The following is a 19,523-nucleotide window of genomic DNA, read 5'->3' on the forward strand; positions in this document are numbered from 1 at the left end:
ATTATATAAGCCTTATTTTATTTTGTCCTTAGGCCGCCGTGATATGTTGGTAGCGTTATCGCAATTCACGGGCAAAGCAACAGCAAAAATTTACAAACAAGTTTTTTCAATGAAAAAAAAAAAAATTTCCTAAGCGGGGTCGCTCCTCGGCAATAATTTGTCAAACACTCCGAGTATATTTCTGAAAAGCTTCTCAGTGAAAACTCATCTGTCTTGCAGATGCCGTTCGGAGTCGGCGTAAAATATGTGGACCCGCGCCCTAAGTTGTTGTTTTATGTTATCCGCCTTGTATTTATTTTTTAAACTTTTATCATCAAAGCTTTATTTTATATGGGAAATCAGCCTTATATAGATATAATATTATCTTTCAAATAAGCCTTATGCCTAATAACAACATCACAGAAAAATAAGTAGAATATTAAGGAAAATGCCATTCAACTAATATTCCTTATAGATATAAGGCCTGATGTCATAAGCCTTTTGGCAAAATGAAATAGGCCTTATATAAGGTAAAATTTTTTTGTTGGGTTTACATATATTATGATCATGCATCGGAGGGGCTATTGTGTTTTACTGTGGAGCAAATTTCTGAGAGCGAATGGAATACGTAATAGAAAATGAATGATGATATACGGAGGCTGTTTGAGAAAGTCTATTTATTTGGCAGACGTCAGGCAGTAGTAGGCGAAATGCTTCAGAGTGATGTGTTTATAAATTCAAATGAAAATTCAAATTGTATACGACGCCTAATAGAAAATAACAAAAAGATATATTCTAGTGCAACATACGAAATCATTTAGATCAAAATGCCGGCAAGAAAACAAGTAAATTTCAATAATAAAAAAAAATTAGCTTTGTACATATTTGCTTGAAGTTTTCGAAAAAAGCGTTGAACAAAATTGCTAAACAATTATTTTTTCATCTTTGTGAGACTTTGCAGCAAATAAAATTCATAAGGCTGACAGTTTATTTAAATTCTTTCAATACCATACCATTGGTTTCTTTAAAGCTATTAAATCAAAACAAAATGAAATAAAATCACAAAAAAATTGGGTCATTGCCAATCATAAAAAAATAATATTTGATTTTCTTTAAAAGCAGCGACAAAAATCTAGCGATACATTAATGATTGTGATAACTGTGTGATAAATAAACAAAACAGGTGGGGATATATGAGTTCGTGCGAAACCGAAATTATATAGCTGGTTGTGGCTTCTACACGAGGATTTTAAAAGTTTTCAAGGAAAAATATCGAGCCCAACAGCCAATTTAGTGTAACCAATAAAATTATTAATTTCAGAGTTTTTAAACCATAAGTACAAGAAAATATCACAGCAAAAAAGAAGGTACAATTTTAAAAACAATGAACGACAATTTTTTTTGAAGTGTTTGGTTAGGTTTAATTAATAGTGCACTTAGACAAAAATATTCTTTATGTTGCTGTATGAGCTTTACACAGATATGAAGATAGTATAGCGAATAAAAGCTCAAAAGCTTCCTGGTTATATTATGTTAGGCTCCAATTATTGATGTATCGACTTTTTCTTAGTTTGGGCTACAACGCTAGGGTCATTTTCCATTAGCTTTTCAAATTTAACTGTGTTAAAGAGATCAAAAAAATTAACTTGATTTGAAAACTTTCTTTAGTCAAAGTTTACCAGACCGCATTTGTCTTACCTTCTTTTAACTCAGAGATAAAGACTTTGCTAAATTTGCTTTAGGACCCATATAATAGATATATGTATTTTGAGTTGCAAAAAACTTTGGTCAAAAACATTCCATTCCAATAATGTTTGAGGTTCTAGGCGTCTTCATAACAATCTCATGTCGAATCTAGCAAACCGATTCCGAAAAAGTTACCGGTTTCGAGAAGGTAGCGGCTACGAAAAAAGTTACCGGTTCTAAAAAGTAACGGTTACCAAAAAACTACGGATTTCAAAATTGTTATCTCTTCCAAAAAAGTAACCGCTTTTTAAAGAAGAAACCAGTTCTAAAAAGGTAATAAGTTCCAAAAATGTTTGAGGTTCTAGGCGTCTTCATAACAATCTCATGTCGAATCTAGCAAACCGATTCCGAAAGAGTGACCGGTTTCGAGAAGATAGCCGGTAATAAGTACCAAAATTTAATTGGTTCTAAATAAGTAATTTGTCCAATAAGAGGAACCGGTACCAAAAAAGTAACCGTTTCCAAATAAGTTATCCAATTCAAAAAGTAACCGGTTCCAAAAAAGTTACCGGTTCTATCAAAGTCACCCATTCCAAAAAATTAACCGGTTCCAAAGAATAACCCGTCTTCAAAGAAGAGTCCGGTTCAAAAAACTAACCAATACCAAAAAAAGTAACCGCTCCCATATTCAATAGCCTCCATCAGCAATTTTAACGAAAATGAGTTTTTGTTAATTTTCATATATAATGTTAAGGTTAGATGGTAATAATTCTCATTTTTTTAATTTTTCTATCAGCAATAACATTTGCTATATCAGTGTCGAAAGGGTATTTTATTGGCCCTGATCCGTCCGTCCGCCGTAAACGTTTTTCATAATACCTGCCTTGAGCACCGACTATGGCAAAACAAAACAGCATTATAAAATGCAATGAAAATTAAGAAAATATTTTAATCAACTACTAAATAAATATACAAAGTGCCACTAACGAAATTTCGGTTTATTTGCTAAAGCACTGATGTATACGTATATTCACTCAAAAACACCCTGTAGGAAAAATAACTGGTCCGTGATGTATCGATACCCAGTTGAAATAAGTTGTAAAAAATATGTGAGATAATTTTTTTTTTTTTTAATTTGAAACATATTTATTCATAAAAAATTATGCGTGAAAATGTACAAATAAATCATTAGTACCCGAGTGGGAAAATTTATATGCATGCATGAAATACACTTGTTGTATCAACGATCGTATGTTTGTAAAAATAAACTTTTCTGAATTTTGCCTACACGTATTTAATTTATGACTTTTTGATTTTTCATTATTCTCTTCAAAAATGTATCAGTATTTATGAAATGTTTGTACTTGAAACAATTCTTTTATCGAAAAGTTCTTCAGGATGTGAATAACTGATGAGAGATTGGAGAATTTGGAGCGATAAGCTTGAAATATATCGCGGGCTAATTACGGCCGCCTACCATTTGCCCCAAGATGCTTAACCGTCATAGTCTTATGAAGAAAATATTCAGAATGGTGACGGTAGTGCTTTCGTACGAATGAAACACTCGTATGGCTGTATACATATTTTCCCCATGCTTTCGGCATTAATACAACCATATGCATACAGAAGGGGTACAAAGGGAGTAATAGAGTATGGATGCTCCCTGAGCAACTATACGTGTTAAAAAGAAATGAACGTGCATTCATACTGGCATGCATACATACATCCAAATCATGCCTCAATTATCGATGTTCCATGCGTACATTTACAACTGGGTATCGATCAAAAATAAATGCTACTCATTACAGTTTTAGTTATATGAAATAAAGAAGAACGACAACCTTAACATCAGTTTTATTGGCAGACCTGTTTCTGGTTCTTTAACAGACATAGCTCTGCGATGGGTCACGATTTGTGGGAAGCCAGACATTCACGTACGTATTTGCTAGGTGGCCTAGTACTAAGTTTAGATAATTCCATACTGTTTGATGATCTTTTCCAATTTAAGAGTGTTTTGGGAGTAACAAACTCAATTCTGTAAGTGATTCCACAAATGAGACCAAAGGACAATATTCCACAAGGCTCCGAGTTTAAAGTTCATATAAGTCTGGATTATTTCAAACTAGTTTGAAGATAGTCAGAAATCTTTAGCTGTTGTCATACAAATTTGCTGTTACAGTGCAGCTGTGCAACTAATAGATATACATACATACATATTACAGCGGGTCAAATTGTATGGATGGATTTTTTCCCATCAGGAGTATAGCAAAAACGTAATCTACAGATGATTCTAAGAAAAATTGCTGAAAACACCATAGCTCTAAGTCCGATTTCGAGGTCCCCACTTTTGCAAAATAGATATTTTGCATTTGAATGTAGGGTTTGGCCAAAAAATTTTCATAGCTTCTGATAGAATTATAGGAAAAATATCATATTGGGCTTACTTTAAAAGTATTTTACGTACATTTCAGAATCTGTATTAATATCTATAGTGTTTTTGAATTTTAGTAGAGATATCAGGCTTAAATTATGAGAAATTAGCATAAAATGAACTTTTAACTACTATATTATCATTTCTAACAAATTTCTTATGGAAAAATTTTTTTTTTCTTTACAGCTAAAATAAGTTCAAAACATTTCCAACAACTTTTATTCAGACAGTTTTTCTTCTTTCGAATTCGTTTTAGTAGAAAAAATGTTTGCTTATTACTTGAAAATATAGGTTTTTTTTTAATTTTTTTCTACTAAAACGAATTCGAAAGAAGAAAAACTGTCCGAATAAAAGTTGTTGGAAATGTTTTGAACTTATTTTAGCTGTAAAGAAAACAAAATTTTTTCCATAAGAAATTTGTTAAAAATGATAATATAGTAGTTAAAAGTTCATTTTAGGCCAATTTCTCATAATTTAAGCCTGATATCTCTACTAAAATTCAAAAGCACTACAGATCCTAATACAGATTCTGAAATGTACATAAAATACCTTTAAAGTAAGCCCAATATTATATTCTTCCCATAATTATATCAGAAGCTATGGAGATTTTTTGGCCAAACCCTACATTCAAACGCAAAAGGGACCTCGAAATCGGACTTAGAGCTATGGTGTCTTCAGCAATTTTTCTTAGAATCATCTGTAGATTACGTTTAGAATGTGTTTATACAATACGGATATCAAATGAAAGCTGTTGATGAGTGCTTTAGTAGTTTTGATACCTATTGGTGACTAGGGTCTCGAGATATAGGCCAAAACGTGGACCAGGGCACCCCTAGAATGTGTTTATACAATATGGATATCAAATGAAAGCTGCTGATGGGTGCTTTAGTAGTTTTCATACCTATTGGTGACTACGGTCTCGAGATATAGGCCAAAACGTGGACCCGGGCACCCCTAGAATGTGTTTATACAATATGGATAGCAAATGAAAGCTGTTGATGAGTGCTTTAGTACAGGGTAGTTTTCATACCTATTGGTGACTACGGTCTCTAGATATAGGCCAAAACGTGGACCCGGGTACCCCTAGAATGTGTTTATACAATATGGATATCAAATGAAAGCTGCTGATGAGTGTTTTAGTGCAGGGTAGTTTTCATACCTATTGGTGACTACGGTCTCGAGATATAGGCCAAAACGTGCACCCGGTAACCCCTAGAATGTGTTTATACAATTGGATATCAAATGAAAGCTGTTGATGAGTGCTTTAGTAGTTTTCATACCTATTGGTGACTAGGGTCTCGAGATATAGGCCAAAACGTGGACCCGGGCACCCCTAGAATGTGTTTATACAATATGGATAGCAAATGAAAGCTGTTGATGAGTGCTTTAGTACAGGGTAGTTTTCATACCTATTGGTGACTACGGTCTCGAGATATAGGCCAAAACGTGGACCCGGGTACCCCTAGAATGTGTTTATACAATATCAAATGAAAGCTGCTGATGAGTGTTTTAGTGCAGGGTAGTTTTCATACCTATTGGTGACTACGGTCTCGAGATATAGGCCAAAACGTGGACCGGGCACCCCTAGAATGTGTTTATACAATATGGATATCAAATGAAAGCTGCTGATGGGTGTTTTAGTGCAGGGTAGTTTTCGTACCTATTGGTGATTAGGGTCTCGAGATATAGGCCAAAACGTGGACCCGGGTACCCCTAGAATGTGTTTATACAATACGGATTTAAAACAAAAGCTGTTGATGAGTGCTTTAGTAGTTTTCATACCTATTGGTGACTAGGGTCTCGAGATATAGGCAAAAACGTGGACCCGGGCACCCCTAGAATGTGTTTATACAATATGGATATCAAATGAAAGCTGTTGATGAGTGCTTCAATACAGGGTAGTTTTCATACCTTCTTGTGACTAGGGTTTCGAAATATAGGCAAAAACGTGGATCAGGGTAACACTAGGATGCGTTTTTACATTATGGGTATCAAATTGAAGCTGTTGATGTGTGCTTTACTACAGATAATTTTTTATACCGCTGGTGTCTTGGGTCTCGAGATATAGGCCAAAACGTGGATCCGGATACCCCGAGACAATGTTTATACAATATGGATATCTAAAGAAAACTGTTGCTGAGAGCTTTTAAGTAATTTTCATTGTGATATTCGATTTAGTCGCATCAACCTGGCAAAACTGATAAATAAGCATGCGAAGGCGAAATAAAGACATGAATTAATAATACCTGGCGACCACCGTGGTGTGATGGTAGCGTGCTCCGCCTACCACACCGTATGCCCTGGGTTCAAACCCCGGGCAAAGCAACATCAAAATTTTACAAATAAGATTTTTCAATTAGGAGAAAATGTTTCTTAGCGGAGTCGCCCCTCGGCAGTGTTTGGCAAGCGCTCCGGGTGTATTTCTGCCATGAAAAGCTCTCAGTGAAAACTCATCTGCCTTGCAGATGCCGTTCGGAGTCGGCATAAAACAAGTATGTCCCGTCCGGCCAATTTGTAGGGAAAATCAAGAGGAGCACGACGCAAATTGGAAGAGAAGCTCGGCCTTAGATCTCTTCGGAGGTTATCGCGCCTTACATTTATTTATTTTTAATAATACCCACATACCTATTTACATACCTCCTATTCGATTTGCCTGAAATTTGGTATATAAATTTGCCTATATTAGTATTTACGATGCTTTTTTCCGGGAAGTAGGCCAGATACGGAGTGGGACTGGGATTAGGACTGGCACTGAGACTGAGATCCGGAGTGGGACTGGGACTGAGACTCGGAATGGGACTAGAACAAAATACATACCACCCTCTGGGACTGGCAATAAGATATGAAGAAGAATGAGAAAAACTTGAGAGAAGAGAAAAGAGTGGAGGGGAAGGAGACTGAGATAGAAAATGACGAAGATGGAGATAGATGTAGCGAAAAATAAGGAGGGAGGAGTGAATACAAAGGTTAGGAAAATGTGTAGAGGGGCGAGGGCAGAGTTAGGCGGAAAAAGCTTGTTAAAATGTATGCAGATATACGAAATTTAGGGCAGAAAAACGTCTGCCGGGTCTGCTAGTACATATATATTTTTATTAACACATAATGAAAATATATCAGTCAGCAGCGGAAAGCGCTAAAACTACTTTTTTGTTTATACAACAAAAAAAAAAAAAAAAAACAAATCAAAATGATTACATATATATACATATGTATGTATATCGTACATATATTTTATTGAAACACAAACACTAAAATTTGTTTATTGTTTACGATTTTATGAAACTCCACAATATCCGTTTGATGAGATTTTTCTTCTCAGCTAGGCATAAATGGTGGATATAGAATTCGTTGCATGTTTGTTTAATAATAAAATATTTGTCATAGCTTTACATTCAAACTACACCTGCTTACGACAATAAAACTCAAAAAATTTATATGTACCTAGCCACATGGGGCTTTCCAACATTACTGGCGTTCCATCCTGGTCCACTTATTTGAGTGTAAAAACTTTAGTAGGCTTTTTATCGAAAAATTTCCGCTGTAAACATCCCATACTCAAACCAATTAAAAATATTTTTCTGTTCGAAAATTTCAAAAATGTACCTCATATTTCTTTGCTAAAGAATTGAGCGCGTTGGTTTATGCTGCATGAAATTGTTGTTGATTAAATAATACAAATAAATACAAGGCCCGATATACCCCGAAAAGATTTAGACCGTGTTTCTCTTTCAATATGCGTCGTGCTCCTTTTAATTTTGCCTACAAATTAGTGGGACGGGATCTACTTGTTGTACGTTGATTCCGAACGGCATCTGCAAGGCAGATGAGTTTTCGCTGAAAAGCTTTTCATGGCAGAAATACACCCGCAGTGTTTGCCAAACACTGCCGAGGGGCGATCCAGTTAGAAAAATTTTCTTCTAATTTAAAAAAAATTTTTCTTAAATTTTGATGTTGCTTTGCGGGGGCGTGAACCCTGGATCTTCGGTACGGTAGGCGGAGCACGCTACCACGTCGGACGCCTACAAATTATCTAGGTACCTAATAAAAAAATCCAATGTTGCTGTACAAAAAAGCCTACCCCAATGGCGGCCTTAAACTGTGACTGAAGAATTGCTCTGTAGTTTAACTGGAGTTTACATTTAACCACAGTTTAAACAAACTAAGTGTGAGCTTAGCTTAATCAACTACTGAAAAATCGGGCTATAATCACATGTTAGTGGCACCCTTTATGAAAATACTATTCGCATCTATATGTATTTAATATGCATCTGAGCTTTAAAATAAAGAAATCACTATTAACAAGTAAGGAAGGCTAATTTCGGGTGTAACCGAACATTACATACTCAGCTGAGAGCTTTGGAAACAAAATAAGGGGAAACCACCATATAGGAAAATATACCTAGGGTAACCCTGGAATGTGTTTGTATGACATGGTTTACAAATGGAAGGTATTAAAGAGTATTTTAAAAAGGAGTGGGCCATAGTTCTATAGGTAGACGCCTTTTCGAGATATCGCCATAAAAGTGGACCAGAGGTTACTCTAGAATGTGTTTGTACGATATGGGTATAAAATTCAAGGTACTAATGAGGGTTTTAAAAGGGAGTGGTCCTTAATTGTATATGTGAAGGTGTTTCAAGATATCGACCGAAATGTGGACCAGGGTGACCTAAAACATCATCTGTCGGGTACCGCTAATTCATTTATATATGTAATACTACGAAAAGTATTCCTGCCATGATGCCAAGGGCGTTTGATTTCGCCCTGCAGAACTTTTTCATTTTCTTCTGCTCAATATGGTAGGTGTCACACCAATTTTACAAAGTTTTTTCTAAAGTTATATTTTGCGTTAAAAAACCAATCCAATTACCATGTTTCATCCCTTTTTAAACGGTTCTTATTCGTATTTTTTATCGTTATAGGCTTAGAATCTATGCCCCTACCAAATTTCACAAGGATTGGTGAATTTTTGTTCGACTTATGGCATCAAAAGTATTCTAGACAAATTAAATGAAAAAGGGCGGAGCCACGCCCATTTTGAAATTTTCTTTTATTTTTGTATTTTGTTGCACCATATCATTACTGGAGTTGAATGTTGACAAAATTTACTTATATACTGTAAAGATATTAAATTTTTTGTTAAAATTTGACTTAAACATTTTTTTTTAAAAGTGGGCGCGTTCGTCATCCGATTTTGCTAATTTTTATTTGGCACACATATAGTAATAAGAGTAACGTTCCTGCCAAATTTCATCATGATATCTTCAACGACTGCCAAATCACGGCTTGCAAAACTTTTAATTTACCTTCTTTTAAAAGTGGGCGGTGCCACGCCCATTGTTCAAAATTTTACAAATTTTCTATTCTGCGTCATAAGGTCAACCCACCTACCAAGTCTCATCGCTTTATCCGTCTTTGGTAATGAACTATCCCACGGACGGGTGGACGGACGGACAGGCATGGCTAAATGAATTTCTTTTTTCGCCCAGATCATTTTGATATATAGAAGTCAATATCTATCTCGATTAGTTTATCCCGTTGCGGATTACCGTTATGCGAACAAAATTAATATACTCTGTGAGCTCTGCTCAGCTGAGTATAAAAACCCACTTTAAATGAACGTTGAAAAGTTTCAAAAAATATTGATGACAAATATTAGACCTGCCCACCCGCCTATATGTTATATGTTGAGCGTATTAGCCCAATCTCTGCCCATTTTTGCTTTCTATGCCATTCATTTGTTCTTTCACAGTGATTGGCGTGAGCAACACAACACTTAAATTTTTTTGCTTTGATATACATACATACATACATATATACATATGCCCAAATGTATTTTGTGTATTTTTCCGGAATATAGTTTGCTTTTGATTTTTGTACAGATACATAGCCTTGTATGTACAATTAACCTGGGTTGATTTGTATGGACGAAAGTTAACTGATATCGCGCCATCGATTTTTCGATAGGATTTCGGCTCAGGAAAAAAAGTTACACAGTTCCACTACGCATGCCCAAAAAAATAATTTTCGAGCCTCCGAAATTTTTTTTTTTGATTTTTAAGGTTTTTTTCATGACCTACTAAAAAATTTTCATGTATACCCTGTCCGACCCAAAAATGTCAGCTAAAAACGTTGGGGATAACAGTTTTTGAAAAAAAAAAAAAATATTACGTAGTGGAACTTTTTTTTCCTGACCCCAAATCCTATCAAAAAATCGATGGCGCAATATCGGTTAATAAATCGACCCAGTCTAATGTACATACATACACACTTCCTTGTTTACAAATTGCAAAGCATGCCAACAAGTGGTATTTGCATTTATCAATGACCAGAAAGGCACAACTTGTTGGTGTTGCCAATCGATTGCCGGTAAAATCAAACACCTGTTTGCTTTGTTGCTTTCCAATGATTGAATATGATTGTGTATGAATAGGTACTGAAAAAAATAAAATAGTTTATTAATTTGTATTTTTTTTTTGCTTTGTTGGGTTAACTGGCGCCAATTGTTCACATCAAGGGAATTTAAATCGTTTTCCACTTAGCCCTTCCAGCGGAGTGGGCGCCGCTCTCTTCTTCTACTACCATAGAGCTCGTATAGCCCATAGTTAAATCTTCTTCGGTACTCGCCGTCGGCAACGCGTAGAGGTCTGTAAATCTTTCAAGAACTTTTTCTCTAACACTCCCAGAGCCGCTTCATCTGATGTTGTCATGTTACATGCTTCTGCACCATGTAGCAGGACGGGTACGATAAACGACTTGCAAAACATGATTTTCCTATCCTATTCAATTTTATTTTTTATTTTTATTTATTGGCAAGAGTGATTATTCTCTGGATTTCAAAGCTGATGTTATTTTTTGTGTTAATGCTGGTTCCTAAATAAACAAAGTCTTTTAATATTTCAAAATTATGGCTGCCAACAGTAGCGTGGTTGCCAAGGCGCATATTTGCTGACTCTTTGCTCGATGACAACAGGTATTTCCTTTTGTCCTCATTCACCAGCAAAGCAATATTTTTCTCTTCGTTTTCCAGTTTGGAGTAAGCAGAATCTACTAAGCAGGCCAAGGAAATCAATGCCTCAGCATACGCCAGTAATTGCACGCTTTTATAGAATATTGTTCCAGAGCGGATAAGTTCTGCAACCAGTAAAATTTTTTAAATAATAAACACTCCACACTTCACAATGTGTATGTACTGATACACAAGGTTATAATAACTTTGGTTGAATATCAATAGTTCGTAATGGCAAAAAGGAATCCAAATAATATAGCCTTCCACATATGAAAACTATCTGCATGAGAAAATATTTTGATTGAGCCATGCCCGTCCGCCCCTTAACGCTTCAAATGTTGAAATATTTTTGCGAAATTTTTTATACTGGCTAATCCTGGCGTAGAATAAATCCTTTTCGAAAAAAGGTAAAATCGAACGATAACCACCACGCCCACTCTTCCGATTTTTAAAATTTCGAAAAATGGAAAAAATACATAAAAGACAAAAAAAAAAATTTTTTTGCACGTAGGTTGATCTTGCTAATAAAATCGGTTTGCAACAACGATTATTTTAGAAAAAATCGATATCAAAATTTTGAAAAATAGAAAAAATACGATAATTCATTACCAAATACGGATAACGAAATAAAACTTGATACGTGGGTTAACTCTGTGACAAAAAAGAAAAAATTTGTTAAAATTTCGGAAATTGGGGATGGTACCGCCCACATTAAGAACAAGAAAATTTCAAGTTTTTTAAGCCATAAATCAAAAGCCGTTAATGATAATATGTTGAAATTGGCAAGGAGGTTGTCCTTACTATTATCTAATATATTTTTTCCAATTGCTGTTTTTATGTGCAGGTCCCTTTTTCGCTCTTATTAGGAATCCAAATCTATAAATAAAGTTTTGGTTGTAAAGATGGGGACTCGTGCTATTAGCGACCTTTGGGCATTATTGGCCGTAGTGATTTTATTTAGCTATATTTTATTAAAATAATTAGTTAAAAATAAACGATTATCAGCACACAAAGAAATCTATTTGTACTGTGGCACTATTGTCAATATTTGATTAGAACCAACACTGCATTATCGGCAGTTGCTAACATTCGCCAGATGGCAGCGCATTTAAGTTTTTCATTGATAGATGATTGATTGATAGACCACCTGATTTCTGTTGATATTTGGTATGCGACTTTTATATTTGTCGGGTCCGGCTAGTACACACATATGTATATACATTATTATTATCAATAATTGGCGCTGAACCACCTAAGCGATTTTGAACGTTTTGTAGCAAATCACGCCAGCCATCACTGATAGCTGACGCCAATTGGGAGCACCATAGGAAGTCAAGTCGTCCTCTACCTTCCTCTGCTACCAAACTGAGGTTTCGATTAAAAATATATAAAGTTTGTGAAAGTAAACGGAATCTGTGTTCTACAACGCCCACTTTAAAAAAAAGCGACATCGAATTTCGAAAAAAGGGAAAAAGCTATGGTGGTTGTCCTTGATATTGTATACTCGTACACACTTTGTTAACATTTACAAAATCGGTTGACAACTATGCCCACTTAAATTTTTTTTTTTTCAAAGTCTAATAGCAACAAAAAATTTAATGTAAATAAATAAATAAATGTAAGGCGCGATAGCCTCCGAAGAGATCTAAGGCCGAGCTTCTCTTCCAATTTGCGTCGTGCTCCTCTTGATTTTCCCAACAAATTGGCCGGAAGGGACCTACATGTTTTATGCCGACTCCGAACGGCATCTGCAAGGCAGATGAGTTTTCACTGAGAGCTTTTCATGGCAGAAATACATTCGGAGCGCTTGCCAAACACTGCCGAGGACGACCCCGCTTAGAAAATTCTTCTTCTAATTTCAAAACCTTATTTCTAAAATTTTGATGTTGCTTTGCCCGGGGTGCGAACCCAGGGCATACGGTGTGGTAGGCGGAGCACGCTACCATCACACCACGGTGGCCGCCATATAGCTAGGTTATACTGATATTTCACCTCAGTAGTGATCTATTCTATATATATACTAAGAACGACATTTTAAGAATTTTAGATAAAGCGCGTGGACCCGCCCTCTATTATACCATTAATTTATGCCATAAATCGAACAAAAATTTAAAAATACTAACGATATTTAGTTAAAGGATTGTTTTGAGCAGAGTAAAAAGTAAAAGTTTAGTTGAATTTTGAAAAATGGACGTGCCACTGTCAACATTTAGTAGCAGAAAATTTGAAGGTTTTGCAGGTCGTAAATCATAAACCGTTGTTTTGCAATCTGAGAAAAATTAAGTAACGGCCACGTTCACTTTTCTTAAAAAGTTCCTAATTTTAGTGATGGTTAAAATTTTCAATGTATGTATGTATAGCACGAAGGAAAGAAAGTGGGAAGGAGAGAGCGAGGAAAGTAGAAAGAGATAGAGTGAGACGATAATAGTGGAGTGGCGGAAGAAGAAGGAGAGGGAGCTTGAGAGAAAGATGCAGAAAGGGAGAGGAAGGGAGATAAAAGTACGGATATAGAAAAAGGACGCAGAGGAAGAGGGATGAGCGATTAAAAGGAAGAGCAAAAGAGGGATCGGTAGTAGGAAATACAAACATCTTAAATGTATGCAGATAGACCAAAAGTAAGGATAGAACAACATCTGCCGGGTCTCATAGTCTTCTATAAATATCAAAAATGTTTGCATTTTGTCTTGTCTGGGTTTGGATTTGAAGTTGGCGGTACATTTTCTTGTCGAGATTATCTCTTGCCGGATTTATGAGAGCCTTGTTTATAAGGTGCACCCTAATTTTACGACTTGAGTTCGGTAAGGCTGGAAAATTAGTTTAGAGACATCTGAATATTTTTAAAAGGATACAAAATAATGGGAATGATTCTTAAATAATAGTCTAAATAAAAAGTCTAGTGAGCTTATTTTTTTTCTATTTTTAACACTTCTATCACAGAAAAATAAAAAGAAACAGCATCATCAAACCGCACAATCTTCTTACACAAACACATTGTCAAAGGTGGAGGAAAATGCCAAGTCCAGCGATGCAGCAATCAAGCAGCTTCCATATAGAGTAGAAAAATCTGCAATATTAGGTCGGCACTTGGTGGCGGATCGCGACTTGAAAGCAGGTGAACTACTTATAAAAGAGGAGCCATTAGCGATTGGACCATGTGTGTCAGCTGATGCTGTATGCCTAGGATGTTATATGCCAATTGAGCTGCTAGCAACGCAATATCGGTAAGTTTGATACAAAAAAATTAAGACATTCACTCTTTAGTTCGAAACGAAAGATTGCAACTTCAATCAATTCGGGATACAAAGTAGAGCCACTGAGGTAAAAATAGATTTCATAACAACTCTTCGTAACTCTAACCGCCAGTTGTGCATCATGTAAATGGCCTATATGCGGACCGCAATGTCGTGGCTTACATCAATCAACTGGCCACACAACACAAGAATGTGAGCTATTACGTAAACACAATCTCGGTACTGCACTCACGACTGCTTACGGCAATGTGGATTTGGTTAAAAATTATTATGAGCTCATAATGATTGCACGAATTCTCCTAATGAAGCAACATTCACCAGACAAATACGCCGACATTCTACAAATGGAATCTCACACTGAATTACGAAAATCGAATTCCGAACTATGGAAATATTATGAGGAAAATGTTGTACAACGATTGCAACGTGATTGGGGTATGCACGCGTTGACCGCCGATGAGATTCATACCGTTTGTGGTATATTAGATGTGAATTGCTTTGAAATTGGACAAAATTTCGCCAAGGCTCGCAGTTTGTATAAGAGCGCATATTTGTTGGCGCACGATTGTTGCCCGAACACTGCACATAGCGATGATCCACAAACGTATGCAATTAATTTGCGTACATCCAGACCGATACAAAAGGATGAGGTTATAACATTGAGCTATGCATATACTTTACAGGTAGGTGTGCAAGAAATTGCGCATGTAAATGAGTAAATTATTATTATTTTTTTCATTTATTTAGGGAACCTTGAAACGACGTGACTTTATGTATGCAGGGAAACTATTTTGGTGTTGCTGTCAACGTTGTAGTGATCCAAAGGAGTTGGGTACGGATTGTAGTGCTTTGGTTTGCCCAATCTGTAAGGAAGCTTCAGTGCGTTCAACAGCGCCACTAAATCAAGATGCTGAATGGAAGTGAGTGGTTTGTATTATAGTAGACATAACATAAGTTAATGTGCCAGTTTCATGTTGCATTGAAGGTGCGCTCATTGTGATTATACACTGCAAGCAAAATATATCGTCAAACTGCTGGATGCAATCAATTTTAATTTAGAAGCGATAGATGCACATAATGTAAAAGGGTTAGAAGGATTCCTGAAGAAGTAAGTATATAGTATGAGTATGCATATTGTAACGAATTCTGGGGATTTCTGGTAATTATGCACCTTCTGCTAATGTTCGTATGGCTGACTGTCGAATAAATAACTCCAATATTCGGTATTGAAACATGGTCTTTATTTAGTCTAATTTGGGAGTAGTACAATTATACTTCGATATCACGTAGTTCACAAAAACGTGTTTAAATCAAACTGGTTACTGATTCCTCAGCCTGCACTGCTCTTATACTCTCGTTTTTCTCGTTCACCCGTTTCTCCTAAGGTCTAGTCGTTTCGCGAACAGTTCGAGAACAATTGTATCTCATGCTTGGTTGCCAGCTAAATATTATTTATATTATATTTGTAGTTTATACTCATATATCACTAACTTTTAACCAAAACTTAAAAAGTTTTCGTGTTTCAAAAAACGCATGATAGTAGAAGTTGACAAAATAAGTTTTCGTTCTAAAATGCAAAGAATGTGACTGGGGGTCCATGCCCCTGGAAACTGTTACATTTTATTTATTTTTAATAGTTACATCTTTAATTATAATGACCTTGACTGCCTTTCCTGTAACAGTATCTTTAAATCGTTAAGTAATTTTGGGACAGTTTCCAGATTATTTTAGCACCGTGTTGGGAATACCAACAAATCTTTCAGGAACGCTCTGGATCCCTTTGCTGCTATTTTGTGACCATGTCGGGACCACCTAGAATTTTTTTTGGGACAATTTCGGTATCATTTCTTATCTATTTCGATATCGTTTACACACAATTTCAGGACTATTTTGGGATAATTTATCACGAGTATTTCGAGATCATTTTGTATAATGCTGGCATTGTTTAAGTATAGTTAGGGTGTTATTTTCGGAATTGTTTTAAGGATTATTTAAGAAATATTGCGGAATAACTTTATAATGGACTTATTTTGTTTTGTTGATTTTCCGACAGGGTGGATAAACGATGTATATTGGAACGATTTTGTGTCATCCCTTGTCAAATTTGGTTTCGAGACAAATCGGTTTCGGTGTTCGATAGAACGAAAATCGACACTGGTCGAAACCGGTTTGTCTCGAAACCAAGTTTTAAAGGGATGACGGAAAATCCTTCAAATATAATATAATTGTAATCATCTCGGAAGGAATTTGGATCTATTTCGGAATAACTTTGGGATAACGTCAAAACTATTTCAGGACAGTTTTGGGTATCCAACCAGCCTTTCGCGATAACTTCGGAACTTTTCCGCATCATGTCTTTTGTATTATATTTAGTATGCTTTCGGTATCATCTCGGATATATAACAAGATCATTTCCGCATTTCTCTTGAACTATTCTAAAATTATTTAAAGGATTATTTTCGAAATCGAGGTTGAAATTGGTATTATTTCGGATTAACTTCAAAATCAATTAGGTACTATCTTTGAATTATTCCAGGTATGTCTCTGGATTATACTGAGCTCAATTTGGGCTATTTTGGAGTCATTTTAAAAATAGCTTTGGATAATTTTTGGATCATATGTGAACTATTTGTCTATAGTTTCGGCAAATTTTTTCGTATGATTTTCCGGTTATTTATAGGATAAGCTCTGGACATTTTGGAAATAGTTTCAGAACTAGCTCTGAATTATTTCGGGACTATATCTTAATAGTTTTTGCATAGTTTTTCGGTATCACTTCATTTTATTTTGTTACTATTTCTTAATCATTTCGGCATAAGTTCTAGACTATCTATCTACTGAGCAGTTTGGGGCAGTTTCAGATTGAGTTTGGTTTAATTTTTAGAACCATTTTAGAACACTTTTGATCTTATTTCCCTAACATTTCTTTACAAAATTTAGAAACTATTTTCGTGTTCCCTTAGCAACTATTTCTGAAAATTTTCGAGATAATACTCCTGAGTATGGCAAAGCTGACCGCTTCCCATGTGACTAGTTTAAAAACTTCTTACTTCCAACCTCAAAGTGAACTAAGAACTCTAGAAAATTGTGGAAAATTTTATTTCGGTATCCACTCTCATTGAGCAAACGAAAAAAAAATTAAAATTACGCTCTCACTTAACTAAAAACTTAACATGTTCCTTAAAATTTTTTCTTCTAGATACGAACATGTTTTGGGTCGCAATCATTATTTTATTCTATCAGCCAAATATTCACTTTGTCAAATTTATGGTCGTACTAAAGGATATCTTCTGCATTCAATGCCTCTGGGAGATGTTGAAAAGAAGGAAAGTTATTGTCGCGACTTTTTACAAGTCATAAATGTGCTGGAGCCAAATTTGACGCGACTGAGGGGTAAGCGTTTGTGTATTTCGCTTTTTAAAAGTAAGCGATGAGTCAAATTCTCTTTTTAGGCCTAATACTGTATGAATTGCATGGCGCCATTATGATGCGTTCACAGCGTTTGATGCTTGCTGGTAAAATAAACGAAGCTGACTTTAAGCGTAATATGAAAGAAGTGGTGAAATGCCTGCAAGAGAGTCGACAAATTTTGTTACTTGAACCGGTTGGTTCAACTGAGCATGAAATGGGTGTGGCAGCTGCAACGGCTTTACAACAAATGGGTGCAAATTGAAGCGGCTAAAGATTGTAATGTTTTCTAACAGAAGTGTGCTTTTGAAGTGTTCCTCTGTGAATGGTGCTATTCTTTATTTTATCTTTACTGTTATTAAGTTTCCTTACACTATTGTTACTAATTAAAATTTATTTGATATGAGTTTATTAAAACTCCGGAAGTGATATTCAGTCCATTAATAAAGGCTTGATATATCGTGCGATAGCCATTTATCTTCTTGACTATGACAGAACAGTGTGAGCATGATGCAATAAACCAGAGAGGTGAAGTCAATATTACAAAATGGATTCGCATTTGACAATACTCGTCCTCATTGAAGTGTTGCTTCTTGACTTATCTGCAGCATTAATTTTTTGAGTATCATAAATAAACAGTTGCCTCCAATATCCCTGTGCCCAAGTACCCATGTAAGGCTGAGAGTGAAATGCTGGGCCAAGTGTTTAAGTGATCAGATCAGATAACTGACCGACTTTGTGTTGTCCATATATGAGTCCCAGGCCACCAGTGTGGTTTGGCTGAGAAAATAAAAACTCGTTCCCCATCTTCAAGAAAACTCTAGTACAAGGTATATTCAAAATATATTTTCTCCCTGTTTCTGTACTTCCGTTAGAGTAGAGATGATAGTGATCCTTGGCCGTTTTGCAAACGTTTGAAATTCGTAAGTTCAGGTCATCAAATTAGTGAGCTAATTTTAAGATAGCAAAACCTTGAAAACGCTCTGTGGCCAAACTAAATTTGAAAACAGGTGACAGAAAATTATCCCAATATAAACCAGTGTTCTATATCGTGAGAAAGACACCATGCGACACCAATTGCTCTCCTGCAAAAGAACAACGTGATTGCTCCTTTACTTTATTGTCGTTTCATAGAAACTCCCTGTCTAAAACGTCCTCTAGGCACTGAATTTTGTCTCTTAAATCTACAGACGAATGCTCATCGAGACCAACTTTTAATCCGATCTTGCACTGTAATGAAACCAGGAAAACTAGGCCCGCGATTTTTCTTTAATCCTTTAGTTTAAAAAATTCCTCTTATCTCAGAGAGGCTATCATTGCGTCAATTTTTATCCAATGTTCCACTAGAATGGGACCAAAATAAAGGAAAAGAAGTGCCGTATCGGCAAATTTTATATAAAGAAAAGTTCTCATTTCACTTTACCTTTCAGAGGTTGCCAGCACAATTCATAGCTTCTCCAACCCATTTTTTTCAACCTCACCCACAGGTGGCGAATTCTGTTTCTTTAGCAGACGAAACTCTGGCGATCCTAAACTCCTCATAGAACTAGTATTGGAGGCACGATGGACTAGAAGGTTCAATGTGGTTCCAGAGATGATTGAGCTTGTCCATTAATGGTGATTGTTACCGTAACGTACCGCATCTATATTCCGCAAAGGGCCATCAACATCGATAACACTCGCCAAAACCTTCGGGGAGTGCCTTTATCACTACAACAAAAACATTTGACTTTACGAAAATGCCTGAAAAGCTGAACGGTC

At 35.8% G+C, this 19,523-nt stretch overlaps 1 protein-coding gene across 1 annotated transcript; it reads left to right on the forward strand.

Annotated features, from left to right (window-relative positions):
• Positions 1 to 661: 661 nt before the first annotated feature.
• SmydA-4 (SET and MYND domain containing, arthropod-specific, member 4) lies at positions 662 to 18,231 on the forward strand. The gene is made up of 7 exons (XM_067777873.1): positions 662 to 824; positions 14,041 to 14,324; positions 14,467 to 15,037; positions 15,102 to 15,274; positions 15,340 to 15,462; positions 17,554 to 17,747; positions 17,807 to 18,231. Exons 1-7 carry the CDS (start codon positions 807 to 809, stop codon positions 18,025 to 18,027), a joined length of 1,584 nt encoding a protein of 527 aa, XP_067633974.1. The 5' UTR covers positions 662 to 806; the 3' UTR covers positions 18,028 to 18,231.
• The last annotated feature ends 1,292 nt before the right edge of the window (positions 18,232 to 19,523 follow it).

This window comes from Eurosta solidaginis, chromosome 3 (genome assembly GCF_040869045.1).
Source record: "Eurosta solidaginis isolate ZX-2024a chromosome 3, ASM4086904v1, whole genome shotgun sequence".
In the NCBI taxonomy this organism is placed as follows: Eukaryota; Metazoa; Arthropoda; class Insecta; order Diptera; family Tephritidae; genus Eurosta; species Eurosta solidaginis.